Raw genomic sequence first — 17,430 nt, 5'->3', positions numbered from 1 at the left:
AGAAAGGGCTTCAGGAGGTCTCTAGTCCAACCTCTTGCTTAAAGCAGAGTCAGTTATGAGATCTGACCAGAACACTGAGGGCTTTCCTCAGTCAGGCCTTGAAAACCTGCAGGGATGGAGACTGCACAACCTCTCTGGGCTACACATTATAGAATCACAGACTCAAAGAATAGCTGATGTTGGAAAGAACTTCTGGAGATCTTCTAGTGCAATCTCCCTGCTCAAAGCAGGGTCAACTAGAACAATTTGCTCAGGGCCATGTTGTGTCAGGTTTTAAGTATCTCCAAGAAATCACAACCTGTCTAGATAGCCTGTTCCAGAGTTCAGTCACCCTTACAGTAAAACTTTTTTCTTAAGTTTAAATAGAATTTCTAATATTTCCATTTGGACCCATTGCTTCTTGTCACTGGGCACCACTGAGAAGAGTCTGACTCTGTCATCTTTACTTTCTCCCATCAGGTATTGTGCACATTGATAAGATCCCATGAGTCTTCTCTTCTCCAGGCTAAACAATACCAGTTCCCTCAGCCTCTCCTTGTATGACGAATGCTCCAGTCCCTTAATCATCTTAGCAGCCCTTTGGTGGACTCACTCCAGTATGTTCATGTTGTTCTTGTGCTGGAGAACTGAAAACTGGATACAGTACTCCAGAGGTGCTCTTGCAAGTGCTAAGTAGAGGGGAATAATCACCTCTCTCGATCTGCTGGCAGTGCTCTGCCTAATGCAGCCCAGGATGCTGTTGGTCTTCTCTGCTGCAAGGGCACATTGCTGGCTCATGTTCAACTTGTTGTCCACCAGGACCCCCAGGTCCCTCTATGCAGAGCTGCTTTCCAGCAGATCAGCCCCCAGCCTGTACTGGTGCGTGGGGTTGCTTAGCCCCAGGTGTAGGACTTCTCAATTCCATTTGGTGATCTTCATGAGATTACTGTTTGTCCATTTTTCCAGCCTCTGAAGGTCCTCCTGAACGGCAGCACAACCATCTCATGTATCAACCACTCCTCCTAGTTTTGTATCATCAGCAACCTTGCTGAGGGTCAGTCTGCGCCATCACTCAAGTCTTTAATGAAGATGTTAAACAGTACTGGTCCCAGTATCAACTCTGTCCTCCAGATGGATTTTGCACCGCTGATCACAACCCTTTGAGTCCAGCCGTTCAGCCAATTTTCCATTCACCTCACCGTCCATTTATCTAGTCCATATTTCATCAGTTTATCTATGAGGATATTATGGGAGACAGTGTTGAAAGCATTATTAAAGTCAAGATAAGCAACATTCACTGCTGTCCCTCATCCACCGAGCCAGTCATCTCATCGTAGAAGGCTATCAAGCTGGTCCCTTCATAAACCCATGCTGACTTCTCCCAGTTACCTTCTTGTCCTTAATATGTTTGGAAAAACTTTCCAGAATTATTTACTCCATCACCTTCCCAAAGGTCAAGTTGAGGCTGACTAGCCTCTGGTTGCTTGGATCCTTCTTTTTGCCTTTCTTAAAGATAGGAGTGACATTTGCTTTCTTCCAGTCCTCAGGAACATTCCCCAGTCACCATGACCTTCCAAAATCTGTGAAGCGTGGCCTCACAATGACATCGGCCAGCTCCCTCAGGACTCATAGGTGCATCCTGTCACGTCCCATGGACTTGTGCATGTCCAGTTTGTTTAAATGTTCCCTAACCTGATCCTCTTTCACTAAGGCTTGCTGCCAGCACCCCAGGCCAAAAAAAAGAAACAACCTGGCTCAGATAAAAAGAGAGTATTGAAGAGGGGGGTTGTGGGAAGCACAGGTTGTGTGATGAGCCTTGTGTGATAAGTAAGGTGGGGAAGATATAGCAAAAGTAAGGAGGAAGAACATTTCAAAGTGCTTTCCCTGACACTCTGTCCTTGGCAGAATGGGCAAAATCCTTGACCAGCTCCACCAAGAAGGAACTTGGCTCAGGAGAAGACTCAGAATCCCCTGCCCAGGGCGCTCTAATAGTCGTATTTGCATGAGAGAGAAGTTGGCAAAATGACCCAGAGTCACTTAGGTTTAGGGCTAATATTCAACAGCAGGTGGTTATAGAGTTTACCCTGCCAAAAAACATTCTGTAGATCTTTAACTTGGTTTGAAGTTTTATGCTCTGTTGTTCTCAAACTCTACCTGATAAATAACCAAAAGACACAGCTCCTAGGCGGGCATGGTTTCATTTCCTCTGTGTGCTTCCAGGCTGCAGTCATCAGCACCACAGCATTTCAAGTAGGGTTACCTGGAAGGCTTTGGAAAAGTCCAATAAACTTCTCAGGTTTTTCTCTTTCCAGCATCTCTTTACAATCTCTTTCCTTATGATTGTTAACTTCTCCAGATAAGACAGAGGTCCTCTTGTGTTGGCAAGTATCACTGCAAAGTAGAAACAGAACAGCACTAAGCTGTCATTGAAACTCTGTTTTAGGCCACTGAGAAAGTAACAGAAATAGGATGTCATTTACAATGACTTCCACGAGCATCTCATTCTGGAATTGTTTTATGGTGGCAGGAAATTTTCTTGAGCACGCTGACATACCTAGAAATAGCCAGAGTCCATGTTTATTGCGGAAGTAATAGTGTCCTTAGCCACAAAAGAATTAAAGGGAACAAGCTATGAACATCACATCTCTTATACTGCATCCAGCCCAGAATTGACATTGATTCTCATCTAGCACTTTTCTCCTTTTTCTCTTCTAGAAATAGGCATGAATTTTATTTGTGTATATATTAATAATTTGTATAATATTTGCTTCAGCTTTGTATATAAATATTTCGGTGGAATAATATCAGCTCCAGCAGCATCACCCTTCTTTATTTTGTTCTTGTTGACACTGGGGAGATGTGCTGTCCTTACTGTTGCACTGCATCCATTCAGGAGATCCCAGAAATGTTGCTGTCACCTTTGAAGAATGTTTTTCCTCTTTGCACTTTGGTGGAAATTGCAAGTAGATTGCATAGGTCTAGAAATGTTTCTGTGAACGTGATTAAATTACTTCATCTTACGATGGCCAACATAGCCCTGTATTTCTTAGCCAGTAAGGTGCTATTACTTGGATCTTTCTCACCATATGCATCTCTTCCCCAGAAGGCAGCAGACTCTGTTGACAGTTGTAGGTTGTTGTTCGTGATGTTCATTAAGCAATAAACAGTATTCTTTAATCAAAGTTTCTACTGTTTTCTTTCACAATACTGTTGTATAGAAGGAGATGCTGCATCCAGTTCCTGCATAGAAGTCCGGCACAACACCCAGTTTGGTACAGACAAATTCATTCTGTCTTGGTCACTGAGAAAGATGTGATTGCTCCTCTTTCTTATTATTACAGTCCAGTGATGTTTGGACCAGGAAGCCCTGACTGCACAGCATAATAGCCGTGTGCCAAAGGAAGTTAAAACAACCTAAGGTTGCCGTGTAGGCTGCTGGCCAGACAAGCGACCGGCTAGCCACAAGGGGGAGGTAGTATTTTATAATATGAAGCACCAACCAGTTTGGCTGAGGGTTTGGGTCTGTGTAAATGAATTTTAAAGTGAGGTGTCTAAAAAATACAAGCCTGCGGGAGCAGTTATGAAGAGAAAGGTGAAGAGGTGCTTCTCCAGAAGCTGGCCAGTTCTCCTGGCTGAAATGAAGCTGGAACCTGGGGTTGTCCGAGAGCGCGTGACAGGGAACGGCAGTCAAAGCCTGGCTCACAGTCCCCCTGCCCTCTTGAAACTTCTCCCCAGCCTCTTTGTTTTTGGAGGTGGCATTTCCTTTCAGTTGTTTGTACCTATCAATATATACAGTAGCTAACATTTTAGGGCTATTTTACCAGAAATTTTTCGTCTTCTTACTTTCTCCTGTGGCTATCCTGTGGCCACTTTCTCCAGTGGCTAATCTGTAATTGGTCTTTCTGCACAGCTTCTTCTACAGCAATTTCTCTAATGGTGAGACCTTGCAGGTGGGATTATATGTAATCACTGCACTTTTCCATTTTGGAATAAAGTTGTAGACTGCCACCCTTAGCACTGTTGTACAACAGGCCAACCCATGCACAGGCTGGGAGGTGTAACTATTTTTTTAACAGCCCTTCTGTATGCATCCTTTACATCTGCATGGTCTGCCAGGTACGGGAGTCTTGGCACTGCCTAGGTGTTCGGAGTCGCGAGCTTTTTGTAAAGGGTTTCACAGAGCTTTTCCTGGGTTAGAAAGCCAAGACTCAAGTTTAAGTGTTAAGTCAGATTTAGATGTTGCTATTCGGGGGTAAATTTTCAGTCCAGGATATTTTTCAGAGTAGGAGGCCTCAGGCAGCTCTGTGAATACTACCCCCAGGGGACTGCATTTTTTTTCTAGTATGTTGAATGATGAGTTGTAGTGATTTTATATTCTCAGAGCAACCAGGTATAGCTGTAAGTCTCTTTGTCACCCATTACTAGGCCAAGCTTTTGTTACCCTAGCAGTCAATAGCTGTGAAAAGAGTATTAAGATGATTGATTGGATTCTGATGGGTCTCTCTGTTTCTCCAGGTGAGTTGATTTCAGTATTAAAATAGTTCTGCGTTCTTTGCCAGCCTTAATTTTTAGAGTTCTGCTAATACCAAGCCTCCAGCAGTCTGTCTGCATAAGGCTTTTTAAACTTGTTTGACCTAAGCTAGGTGCTGAATTTTTACTTATTTCCTTCATCTTCTCCAAAATTCATGTGTGTGTTATCAGAGTTTCAAAGGCCAAGCTGTCTACTTTTCCAAAACTTTGAAACTCCCCCATGCTGACAAATGGTTTCTCATTCTCCCATTTAGACTTTATTGGTTGAATATACTGTTGCACAGACTCACGGATAGTGTGTTTGTTATTTTACTGGGATCTTTTGCATAGGGTAATGCTCATGTGGAGAACTGGATCAATGTTGCAAACATCCCTGCAATGGTGTCTTCAGCGAGATGGAACAAGATTCCCCAAACTGTTGTCGTGGTGAATTCTTATAATCCAGCTGAGCTATGGGCATATGCAACCACTACAGTTTATGCACGATCAGATTTTATTGATTATCTATGTATGAAATGTATCTTCACTATGAAGAAAAGACTGTCCTACATGCCCATTCTTGCATAGGCAGGAAGTTTCCACTGACTATTTAATATTATCTATGTATGGTTTGGTCAGTTCCTTCAGCCTGGGGGAATCCCTGGGCCTGCTCTGGATTCTTCTATCCTAGAGGGTTAATCAATACATCCAAACATACAGACAGTGTCTATCAACTGGTCTGTGAGCAGCAGGAACTCCCTGGGGGTGTCCCTGGGACCACCCCAGTCAGTCAGTTGTTTTGTTGTGAAGTGGCTAGCAGATCAGCCAGCCATCACCTTGCTGTCAAGCTGCCCAGTTCAGCGAGTTACTCCTTTGCAGATCAGTCTGTTGTCTCATCTATGCAGCAATTAGCTGGGGGGCTCCTGGACCACCCTGTGAATTAATGACTAAATGTGCTGGGTAGCAGCAGCAGTTTGTGTAGCTGGCTCTGGGTTCTGCTTCGAACTTCTGAGAACCTTGTTGGAGGTTGTGGGGGGCTTTCTGGGGACCCTCTGAGGGACTAGAGAGTACTTGCTGCTCACAGGTAAGGAAAGCTAGGACAGCTAGGTGAGGACAGCTACAGGAGGCCTTAACTTCTCCTGGGAAGTTCTAGCAAGGGGTAGCTGCTGCTAATGAGCTCTGTTGGGTTCCTGGTCAGAGGGAGATGGGGCCTTGTTCCAGCTGACCCTCGATTAGGGTGGGTCAAGCATGCTGTGAGTCAGCGCTAGGGAGAAGCCTATATAAGTGCCAGGCCTAGAGCACTGCTCCTAGAGCAGTCAACAAATTTGGTAGTCTGTGCAGCAGGTGCCCTCCTCTCCAGTCATAGTAGTGTATGCTTCCTAGGGTAGGGTTATGACATGCTGCAGAGTCCAGTAACCTTTGGAGTTGTTGTGTCTGCCACGTTGGCAGTCTCCACCCAGGTTGATCTTCTGATGGCAGATGCAGGTCTCAGGCTGCAAGGAGTGCCTGGGGCCTCTCTGTGGGGCTGGGGCTGACAGCCAACTCTTCTGCAGAAGTTGGGCTGTTGCTGATGAGTTGTATCACCAGGTAAAGGATTTACAAGCGGAAGTAAGCAGGCTGCATAGCATCTGAGAATATGAGTGAGAGATAGCTAGGAGATTCTTGGAGACCCTACAGCTGCAAAAGTCTCAGCCCCCCACAGCAGTGGAGATGTGCAGCTGGGCTCTATGCCATGTGGAACAATAAGTCATAACTCTGTAGAAAGTGAAGGCTGGAAACTCCTTACTTCTCACATGAGGAGAAAGGCTCTTGCAGCTGAAGAGGTTCAGTACCCTCCAAGCTGAGGAGGAGCTGGGCGTGGCTTCAAGTGAAGCAGCTGGGCCAAGGAACCCTGTGCCATGCAGGAACACCTGGAAGAAACGGTGAGTGATTGTTGTGGGTGACTCTCTGCTGCAGGGGACAGCAGCAGCTATCTGCCAACCTGACCCCTTGTCTAGAGAGGTTTGCTGCCTACCAGGGGCTTGGATTCAAGATGTGATGGAAAGACTGCCAAGGTGTGTACACCCCTCTGACTGTTACCCCCTGCTGCTCTTCCATTGGGCACCAACGATACTGCTAAGGGAAACTTGGAAAGTATCAAACGGGATTAGAGCTCTGGGGGTGGTGGTCAGGGCTGTGGGGGCCCACGTTGTTTTCCCCTCCATCCTGCCAGTGAGGGGGAAGGATGGGAGGAGTAGACAGATACTGCAAGTAAACAATTGGCTGTGCAGCTGGTGTTGGCAACAGGGTTTTGGTTTCTATGACCATAGGACTCTGAAGATTAACAACTGTGGGATCCACATCACTAAGTGGGGCACACGTGCCGTCTTTGCCAACAGGCTGGCCAACCTGGTAAGGAGGGATTTAAACTAGGAAAAATGGGGAAGGGAAGTTATAGAGAGTCCCTAAAACAAGGCTTGAGTGGGGATACCTCCAGCAATTGCATGCAGCTAAGGAAGCACCTATAAGACAAAACCATAGGGAAACCTCTTGCACCCCTTCTGGAAAATCAGCATGCCCAAATACCTCTCTGAAATGCCTGTATGCAAATGCCCACAGCATGGGGAACAGAAGGAGTTAGAGATGCGTGTGTAGTTGCAGGACTATCATCTCATTGCAGTCAGAGAGGTGGTGGGATAGCTCGCAAGACTGGAATGCTGCCAGGGATGCTTACAGGCTCTTTTGGAAGGCCAGGCGAGCTAGGTGGGGAAGGAGAGTTGCCCTTTATGTGAGAGCAGCTGGAATGCATGGAGCTCTGCTTAGAGGTGGATGATGAACTGGTTGAAAGCTTATGAGTAAGGATTAAAGGGTAAACTAATGTGGGTGACACTGGGTGTTTGCTACAGGCCACCTGATCAGGAAGAAGTAGATGATGCCTTCTATAGGCAGTTGGAAGTAGCCTCGTGATCACAAGCCCTGGTTCTCATGGCGGACTTCTACCACCCTGACATCTGCTGGAAGAATAACACAGCAAGGCACAAGCAGTTAAGAAGGTTCCTGGAGAACATCAGTGACAACTTCCTAATACAGGTGATGGAGGAGCCAACAAGGAGAGGCGCTCTGCTGGACCTTGTACTAACGAACAAGGAATGGCCAGTTGGAGATGTGAAGATTGGGGGCAGCCTTGGCTGCGGTGACCATGAGATGGTGGAGTTGAGGATCCTGCGAGGAGGAAGCAGGGCAAAAAGTAGGATCACAACCCTGAACTCCAGGAGAGTAACCTTTAGCATCTTCAGGGACCTGCTTGGGAGAATCCCATGGGATAGGGTCCTAGAAGGAAGAGGAGTCCAAGAAAGCTGGTTAATATTCAAGGATCACCTCCTCCTGCTATTGGGATGTACCATTCTTGAGCTTGGAAGCTCTGCAAAGAGGGTAGGAGACCTACAGGGATGAACAAGGAGCTTCTGGCAAAACTCAAACAGAAGAAGGAAGCGTACAGAAGGTGGAAACTGGGACAAGCCAATTGGGAGGAATATAGGAATGTCATCCAAGTATGCAGGGATGCAACAAGGAAGGCTAAGGCCTGTTTGGAGTTTAAACTGAAAAGGGATGTCAAGGACAGCAAGAAGGGCTTCTTCAAATACATCAATAGCAAAAGGAAGTCTAGGAAAAATGTGGACCTGCTCCTGAATGGGGTAGGGGCCCTGGTGATGATGGATACGGAAGGTGGAGGTACTGAATGCCTTCTTTGCTTCAGTCTTCACTGCTAAGGTCAGCCCTCAGGAATCCTGGACCCTGGAGACCAGGGAGAAAGTCTGGAGAAAGGAAGACTTTCCCTTGGTGGAGGAGGATCAGGTTAGGGATCACTTAAACTTGACACCCACAAGTCCATGGGTCCTGATGGGATGCACCCACGAGTGCTGAGGGAGCTGGTGAATGTCATTGCTAGGCCACTCTCCAACATCTTGGAAAGGTCATGGTGATCAGGAGAAGTGCTTGAGGACTGGAAGAAAGCCAGCGTCACTCCAGCCTTCCAAAAGGGCAAGAAGGAGGGCCCAGGGAACTCCAGGCCTGTCAGCTTCACCTCCATCCCTGGAAAGGTGATGGAACAGCTCCTCCTGGATACCATTTCCAAGCACATGAAGAACAAGGTGATCAGGAGTAGTCAGCACGGATTCACCAAGGGGAAATCATGCTTGACCAATCGGATAGCCTTCTCTGATGGGATGACTGGCTGGCTGGATGAGGGGAGAGCAGTGGATGTTGTCTCCCTTGACTGCAGCAAGGCTTTTGACACTGTCTCCCATCACCTCCTCACAGGTAAACTCAGGAAGTGTGGGCTAGATGAGTGGACGGTGAGGGGGATGGAGAACTGGCTGGATGGCCGAGCTCAGAGGGTTGTGGTCAGTGGCACAGAGTCTAGTTGGAGGCCTGTAGCTAGTGGTGTCCCCCAGGGCTCAGTCCTGGGTCCAGTATCGGTCAACATATTCATCAATGATGTGCATGTAGGGACAGAGCGCACCCTCAGCAAGCTTGCAGATGATAGAAAACTGGAAGGAGTGGCTGATACATCAGAAGGCTGTGCTGCCATTCAGAGGGAGCTGGACAGGCTGGAGAGCTGGGCCGAGAGGAAACTCCTGAAATTCAACAAAGGCAAGTACTGGGCCCTGCACCTGGAGAGGAATAATCCCAGGCCCCAGTATAGGCTGGGGGGAAACCTGCAGGAAAAGCAGCTCTGCAGAGAAGGACCTGGGAGTGCTGGTGGACAACAAGTTAAGCATGAGCCAGCAATGCATCCCTGTGGCCAAGAAGGCCAATGGCATCCTGGGCTGCATCAGGCAAAGCATCGCCAGCAGGTGGAGGGAGGTGATTCTCCTTCTCTGCTCCTCCCCAGGGAGGCCACATCTGGAGTGCTGTGCCCATTTCTGGGCTCCCCAGTACAAGAGACACGGAGTTACAGAAGCAAGTCCAGTGAAGAGCTGCTAAAATGATGAAGGGACTGGAACATCTCTCATATGAGGAAAGGCTGAAAGAGCTGGGACTCTTCAATGTGGAGAAAAGACAGCTGAGGGGGAATCGGATCACTGTGTTTAAATATTTGAAGGGCGGGTGTCAAGAGGATGGAGCCAGGCTCTTTTCAGTGGTGCCCAGTGACGGGATGAGAGGCAATGGGCACCAACTGAAACACAGGCAATTCTGTCTAAGCATAAGAAACTTCTTGACTGTGAGGGTGACTGAGCACTGGAACAGGTTGCCTAGACAGGTTGTGGAGACTCCATCCCTGGAGATACTCAAAAGCCATCTGGACAGGATTCTGGGCAATGTGCTCTAGGTGAACCCTACTTGAGCAGGGGGGTTGGATTAGATGATCTCCAGAGGTCCCTTCCAACCTCAACCATTCTGTGTATAACAACGTCTAGTGTTTACACCCAGCTGCACCACAACTCTAACTATAGAGCAAACCTGAATTTCACCCTTTTATCACAGTTATAACTTAACCATTCACACACAAGAGACTTTTTTTTTTCTTTGCCACAATGCCTGGGCTGATGGCTGCTGTTTCTGCCTCATATCCTCCATGGAGTAGCTCTTGTTGTTTGCTCATCCTATCAGAGCAGGAGTGCTCAAAGGTGCACTTAAAAAGGCAAGTGGTAAAGGGTGGCTTCCTAAGAGCCCTGCTTCTCAGGAGAGCTTGAACAGAGCTGTCGCTTCCAGAGTACAATGTCCGTTTGAGCTCGCAGCTACGTGTTTGTCCTGCCACTGGTTTTCTGGCAGCTCAATCTAAGCAAAGGGAGTGAGAGAAGGTCAGACCCTCTGGGCTGCTCCCTCTTTACCTGCGTCCCTGCCAGGAGGGAGCACTTTCTAAGAAAGGTTTCCCTTTTCTAAAGCTCCATCCAAGTTCCATCGAATCCAGGAAGTGTTTTGTATTTTTTCTTGTTGCATGCCCCCAGCACAGAAGCTGTGTTGCACAACACAGGCCACGCAGGATGTTTTTTCCTCTATTGAAAGCACAAGGTGTCTCAAGGAGTTTCTTCACCTGTGCCTAAAGGTTTATAAGGCGGGTGATCTTAACATTGTGACTGCCTTGCAGGATGTGGACTGGGGACAACTTACTATGAAATGGTGAAAATAGTGTGCAGCTGCTCTTGGGACATGCTCCACTTAGACTCAGGGGAGGCTGAAGACTTCCCTGAGGGACATTTTCTCCAGCATCTGCAGGCAACTCCTGAAGCCTCATCCACCAAATTGGGCCAACCTAAGGGCCTTCAGGTGTGACTTTTCCTTTGGAAAGGAACGCACAGCTGCTTTAGCCTTAAGACGCTTCCTCCAGCTCTTTGACACATGGCAAGTAATATGGCTTGCAGTTCCCTGAAGCATTGGTGCACCCATAGACGACAATATCCCAGGGAGAACAAAAGGTCACTTTTATGTGACTGTCTTTTGGTGAGGTGATCTGTAGGAACTTTCACCACCTGTGTGTTAGAGGGCTCAAAGCCTTTTAAAGGATTTTGCAGCTGGAAAGGACTCAAAGGAAGGGTGATGTCTACTTTTATAGTGAAATACATGGCCCTGACCATGTTTCTGAGAGTATTCTGAGTATAAGAATGATTCCGCATCAAGTACTAGATGGTAGCTACCCTGGAGAGTGAAAGCATATATAGAAAATGTGTTGCAAAGGATATTAGTCACAAGGCAAAAACTTTGTATTTCTCATTACAGTATCACAGTTTTTGATTACTGTAATGGGCAAAGAGCCTGTTCGTTGTTTGGTTCCTTATTTAATTATCTCATATTAATAAATAAATGCAGGCCCATGAGTGTGTTATGCAAATGTTGGATGGGAAGACAATATTCTCAGAAACTCAATGCTTCATGCAAAAGATGGTTCAAGCATTATGTGGGTATGCATACTTCTCACCTCTGTTGCGCTGGTCCAAATCATTTTATGGAGTACCTGCCATATACAGTGTCACAGGCAGGTGCAACAGGAATGTCATATACCATCTTGTAAAACGTTAGCCAAACACACAGAAATGTGTATCAACTTGACTACCTTCTTCTGAAGGCTAAGTTTTTTTATATGCCTATAGATAGGTTTACAATGATAGTAAGTGATTAGGCTAATAATAATAGCAAAAATTACTTGGAAATAGTCTAAACCTAAGCAATTCCTAGCTTTCAGGAGAGGCTGGATCTCTAATATGTGAAGCACCTAAACAATATCTGCATTAAAAAGAAACCCACAACTCACACTTGAACAGTGTGGGAATTACAACCCTAAGTTACATTAACAAATCTAATTTTTATTTTTAATTTGATAACAAGCTCTCCTTTCATTTCTAGCCTTTCACAGAGAAGGCAGTATCCTGTGAGGATGAGGAATGGGCGCAATAGGAAGCAGTGTGTCAAATACAGGAGATTAATGGGCTATTACTAATGGGAATCCCCAAGGTCTCTTAACACTGTCTTAGAGTAGTAGGATTGGAATGCTTTAGCGAGCAGGAAGATGAGAAAATCCACAAAAGGAAACAAAGTAGCTGAAGTACAAATAAGACATAGGAGGGATTCTGGAGGAAGGCAGGATACCCCATCTAACAAACAGACAGAAGTAATAACTGCAGTGTTTCAGTGGGATGGTCATCTTTAATCATTCATTTTTAGTTAATGCTGGTGCATTCATCTCACTTCAGTGACCCTGCTTTCTTTTTTTAAAAAAAAAAAAAAAAAAAAAACTTTCCAACATACTCTGCTCAGCACTCAAACCAAAGCTTTTTAAGTGCCAATTTAGACTTTTAAAACTATGTAATTTGCTTAGAAAGCTGGCACAAAATAGACAAATTCCCCTCCTCTCATCCACTTTCCCCCAATTTAAAACACAGTGCAGAAAGATTTAAAGCTTTTTATTGTCCTATTATTAATTTTTTATCCTTTTATTGCACCTATTATTAATAGGTGAGTGACATTTTGTAACCAAAAGGCCTTCTTCAAATATTCTGAACACAAATTATTCTTGTATTCTACATATATATGGGCATTTTCAAAAAATCGCTAATCTAGATCAATAGCTACTGAGTAAGATAAAGCTCACAATAGAACTTTCCTCCTCCACAGGTTAAGTTATATCGAATATTTCAAAAAAGCTTAACACTAAGAAATATGAATTTCAGTAGAAACTAAGGTGTTTCTAAACCTACTTTCAAAAATCCTCCTTATTCTTCCGCCTTAATATCCTGATCTGCAACGTGTCCATGAACAATCTTAGGTGTACAAATAGTCGACACTTCTACAGGAAAGTGAATTTCATTTATTACGTTGCATTCAATCACATGTAATCAAGCACATGATGCTTCAATTTACATATTTATATTGAAGAAAGTATTTTACCCTCTTGATTACATGTTTTCTTTAAATATTATGAGTTGATGTCAGTGACATAAACGATGAAAAAACTCAAAGCATAAAACGCTTGACCCTTTAATATCAAGAACCAATGAATACATACAAAGTCAAGGCATGAGTCTTGAATATAGTGGCATAGATACACTGGCTACTGTATGACAGCTGAACTGCTGTAACTGCCTGTATGTACACATCAAATCCTCCACAATTGTGTGGCCAGTTTCCACATGCTGAAGGAATTGCACACAAGGAAAGCTGTTTAATTTGTTGTACTAAGCAATTAGGGCAGGTGCATGTGGTCAGCTACAGCACCTTGGCTCAAGTGGTCACACAACAGTAGTACTTCAATTGCTTGCTGTCATCTCCCAACCTGCATATGTTTGGCATCTAGAAAACCTTTGGCCTTTTCGGTGGTTGTGACAGGTTTTTTTTTTTTTTTGTAGTCTCTGTCTGTTTACTACAACTTTATTTTTAAGAAATATCCGTCCATAAGAGGCTGACAGATCAATACAACAGCACAGTTATCACCACTAAGGTGAGCAAATTCACAACTGAAGAAATGATTATTTGAGGAACATAGTTAAAGAATTTTGTTTCATGTGGGATATTTTTGCTGAGTAACTAACAACATTAGGTTGCATAGCTGATTTATATGGTTGATTTATCTGCTGTCTCCCGTGCCCAGGCTGAAATGAAACCAAGAGAAGAAAACTCCACATCTGCCAGAGTTCTCTGTTAAACTTGGATGGGCATCCACACCGCTGGATTGCTTCTGGGCAGAGCAACAGCTGATTGCCTAGGGCATCTTCTTTCAAGGTGGGTCCTGAACAACTAAAGAACTGCTAAAAAAACTGACAACCTCCCAACCAACACTGCCCAATGTCAAGTCATGGAGAAGGTTATAAGCAAAAGGGTACACAGTGCTGCTTTGGGAGTAAGGCTGGATTAGAAAGGAGGAAGAAGAAAAACAGTTATGCTCCAAAATGCATGGCACACTTGAAACTGAAGGTGGTGCTTACAAGGAGCCAAAGTTGTAGGGGATTTCAGGCATGGAAATGCACTGTGGCATTTTTAATGTTCTATTTAGATCTTTTTATTTTATTGTGCTCAATAAAGTTAAAAGTCCTCTTACTTAAACCTTTGCAAAGCTTGTAGCTCACAGTCCATAGGCTTTCACAATCATGTGTACCTGAAGGGGTGAACTGTAAGTTCAAAACTGAAAGAGTTGTGGAAAAGTATACTGCGGCTCTGGGAGAACTGAGACCGTTGGGGGTGGAAGTAGTTATGGTAGTTATGCATGACCGGGCTGCATTTATGTTTCTCTGTGCAAGTAACAAACAGGGCCTGTACCAGGCGCACTGACTGGAATCTTCAGAGGCTCCTGGAAGATAAACGTGTACCACCCAGTACACCAGGACACAGCGACAGTAGCACAGTGAGGTCTATGCTGGAGGCACACTTTTTAGTAATAACTAAAACCTCTATTAAAAAGGAAAACATATATATTCTTAGCATTTATACGGTATGACAGATACATAACCTAGAGTTCATATGATTTCCATTTAGAACTCAGATGTGCCTCCCTAGGTGCAGCAGACTTTGCTCATACTGTTTCTTTAGGCATTATTTTGATTAGCGTCTTTCGGATGTTTCCTACAGAAAGTCCTATTTGTATGTTAAGCCTGGAAGACAGCGCAAGACTGATTAATCTAAAACATGATCATATTCTTTCCCCCTTCTAATATCAATACATACCAATGTATGTATTATACAAATGCATATATACATGCACACACACAAACATACATATATATGTATATATATATGCATGCACAAGTAGGATTTATGTGACAAAGATCCTTGCCCGTTCATGGTCTCTTCCAAGCATCTGCCCCAAAATCAGTCTTGCTAAAAAAAAAAAAAAAATTTAAAAAATATTGTAATGAGACACCATGCAAGAAATCAGGAATGAAAAGCACTATGTGCTACCTGACTTTAGGGAGACAACTCTCACTTCTCCATTGGAGGACAATAACCAGCAACTAGGTAAATTAGCCTAACCAGGGTTCTGTACTGCTGCTTCTGGTACCTACAGAAGTTTGCACGTCTGTACGCTACACTGCAGTCTGCAATATAAACACACTCAGAGTTTTAGAGCAAAGTGCACAGCCCACTGGAGCATTTGTTGTTAGACAGTGCAAGGAAGACACCCACACTGCACGTATCCCACGCAAATACAAATGCAATGAGGAGGGGAAACCGAAACACAGCAGGAGAATTTAACAGCTTCAGACTACAATTGTGATAGTCCATATTATTTGTGGTGGATCACATGAAAGATCATCACTTCCCCTACCTATCGTTTTCCTAACATGGCATTTTCTACCCTCTGGAACTTCTGTACTTCAATAGCTAGTTCCCAGTATCTAAGATACAGCCACATAAGCCTTCCATTTTGACTTTTGTTTGTGTTCAGCAGATTGCTGCAGTAGTTATCATGTTTGAAAATATCTTTCAAGCCACTCTCCATTTGTAGAGCCACAGCAACAGGATCAGTTGCTGCTTTAACTAGCAAATTTTTCTCTATTTCTAGTCTCTGGTTCCTTGGCACCACAAGACTGCAGTAGATTTTCTGTCTTTCTTTAAGTCCATCTTCAAATTCTTTTAGTAGAACATTGGCTCTTTTTTGCCACTCTTCTTCCTTTGCCAGATAACTTTGGTACAAGCTACCTACAGCTCCTGAGTGCAAGAGAACTTGTTTTTCTCGCTCTAACTTCTCCTGTTCCTTTTCTAGGATTCTTCTTTCTTCTACTAGTTTGCGACTCTGGGACACCAGCGCTTGACGGTAACTCAGGGTTCTGTTGCGTTCCTTTTCAAGCTCCAGCTCCAAGTGAGCAACTGTGCGACGATTTTCTGTGATTATATCCCGGTATTTGGCTTCCAAGTCTCTTTGTAAAGATGACTGTTTTTTATAATATTCCTTTTTTTCTCTTTCTATTTCTTTCTGGCATTCTCTGGTCCAGATCCAACCTATCATATACAAATGAGACTCCACATATCAGTAAAACACAGATAACATTGACGGGTATGACTAATTAACTCTGCCTCAAAAGAAAAGTTATTCTGCAATAAAAACTTTCTTTCTGGGTCCTCACCCACTGAAAAGTGGCATTCAGTTCTGTTTACATGGCCCACAGAGTGAACTTCTGTGGGTCCATGTTCCACAGGAAGTCACACTAGATGATCATAATGGTTCCTTTGAAGTAAAATCTCCACTAGTCTTGTACTGCTAACATACATACTTCTTGGATTAAAGAAGGAAGATAGGAATTATTGGGGAGATAAACTCGAGGTTCCTAATGCAGGAACTATGCTAAAAACTTTCCAGGTTCAGTATATGGATATACCTCAGCAGCTCTCTGGGTTGTTACCTTTTGGCTATCTAGCACATCACTTGTCTCCTCGTCTGACAGAGGGCTGTGTATAGCGGAGCTTGTTAAAATACAGATTCAATTCCATGTGTGAAAATTTGTCATTGCCTTAGGGTTATAAATTTAACAATGTTTACTGCAACGTTCCAAAACATGACACATCCTGGAAACCATGAGCAGACCAGAGGAAATCCCTAGTTGGGGTATTACTTAATCACTGTATTGTTTCAGAGATTTCACTTCAGCCCGCATGTTACATGCCTGCCCACAGCACCACGCTCCCGCAGAGAGCGTTAGGTCCTACTTACGAAAGGCTGCCAATCCCAGCATGGGGACCAGCAAAGCATAATTCCACCTGTTGCCTTCATCCCCGGGCTCTCTCCGATTTGGCTGGATGTTCCAGTTGGGAGGATCATTTAAATTATTCATGAAGACCCCTTAGATTTACAGGAAAGAAAGGAGGAAACACCGTATTAGCGCTGTACACAGGAACAAAGGCCGCTCCCATAACTACTATTTCATCTGCACCAGTGCTAACCCTTGGACAGGTATTTCTGCCTTGGGCTCTGAATCAAACCAGAGCCAATGGGAACGTCTCGAGGGACGGTAACAAAACCCAGACACATACTGCCCCGAAGACGGGAAATGCAGCCCGTTACTCGGGTACGCGGATTTCACGTGCTCCCGCGTCCCAGGGAGGGTACACAACCACCGGCCCCGACGCCGCTCGCAGGGCGGCTCCCGGCGCCGGGGCCCCGCAGGCCTCGGCGCTCGTTGCCGTTACCTCCCGCTCGCCCTGCGGGCCGCCCGCACCGCCGCCTCCGCAAGGCCTGCAGGGCCCTTGGCGCAGCGCGGCCCGGCCCGGTCCGGCCTGGCGGGGGGGGAAGGGGGGGCAGCGCCCCTTGCGCCTCGCGTGGGGGCGGGGGACGGTGGCCGGAGCGGGGGGGGCAGTTACGTACCAGCCCAAGTGCGCGGAGCGGCGGCGGAGCGCTGTCAGGGGCACCTACCTGCCAGCCCCGCCCCTTCTCGGGCTGACCCATTAACGGAGGGAAAGTTGGGGGAAGAGGAGGCGGCGGGGGGGGGAAGTACAAAATGACCCGCTCGAGCGCTAAGTGGTCCCGTTCGCCTGGCC

At 45.4% G+C, this 17,430-nt stretch overlaps 1 protein-coding gene and 1 long non-coding RNA gene across 4 annotated transcripts; one reads left to right on the top strand and one right to left on the bottom strand.

Annotated features, from left to right (window-relative positions):
- The first annotated feature begins 5,950 nt into the window (after positions 1-5,950).
- Positions 5,951-15,074, top strand: LOC138066386 (uncharacterized). The gene is made up of 2 exons (XR_011139817.1): positions 5,951-6,410; positions 13,553-15,074. It is a non-coding gene; the product is annotated as an uncharacterized lncRNA (long non-coding RNA).
- Positions 12,757-17,336, bottom strand: CCDC127 (coiled-coil domain containing 127). Of its 3 annotated transcripts, none has more exons than XM_068936271.1 (3): positions 17,258-17,336; positions 16,607-16,735; positions 12,757-15,897 (listed from the first exon to the last, which is right to left on the bottom strand). In XM_068936271.1, exons 2-3 carry the CDS (start codon positions 16,725-16,727, stop codon positions 15,224-15,226), a joined length of 795 nt encoding a protein of 264 aa, XP_068792372.1. In that variant the 5' UTR covers positions 16,728-16,735; positions 17,258-17,336; the 3' UTR covers positions 12,757-15,223. The 3 variants fall into 3 exon arrangements, with proteins under 3 accessions (XP_068792372.1, XP_068792374.1, XP_068792373.1); XM_068936273.1 differs by having other exon boundaries at positions 17,306-17,331; XM_068936272.1 differs by lacking the exon at positions 17,258-17,336 and adding an exon at positions 17,083-17,203.
- Between the last annotated feature and the right edge of the window lie 94 nt (positions 17,337-17,430).

The sequence above is a fragment of the Struthio camelus genome, chromosome 2 (assembly GCF_040807025.1).
Source record: "Struthio camelus isolate bStrCam1 chromosome 2, bStrCam1.hap1, whole genome shotgun sequence".
Taxonomy (NCBI): domain Eukaryota; kingdom Metazoa; phylum Chordata; class Aves; order Struthioniformes; family Struthionidae; genus Struthio; species Struthio camelus.
This window is presented reverse-complemented; position numbering and strand designations above follow the sequence as displayed.

What these genes read in the sequence shown, in the direction of transcription:
- CCDC127 (XM_068936271.1), bottom strand. Translation starts at nt 16,727, where the DNA reads ATGAATAATTTAAATGATCCTCCCAACTGGAACATCCAGCCAAATCGG. An exon ending in GCTGGGATTGGCAGCCTTTC is followed by an intron (nt 15,898 to 16,606) that starts GTAAGTAGGACC and finishes TGTATATGATAG; the next exon opens with GTTGGATCTGGACCAGAGAA.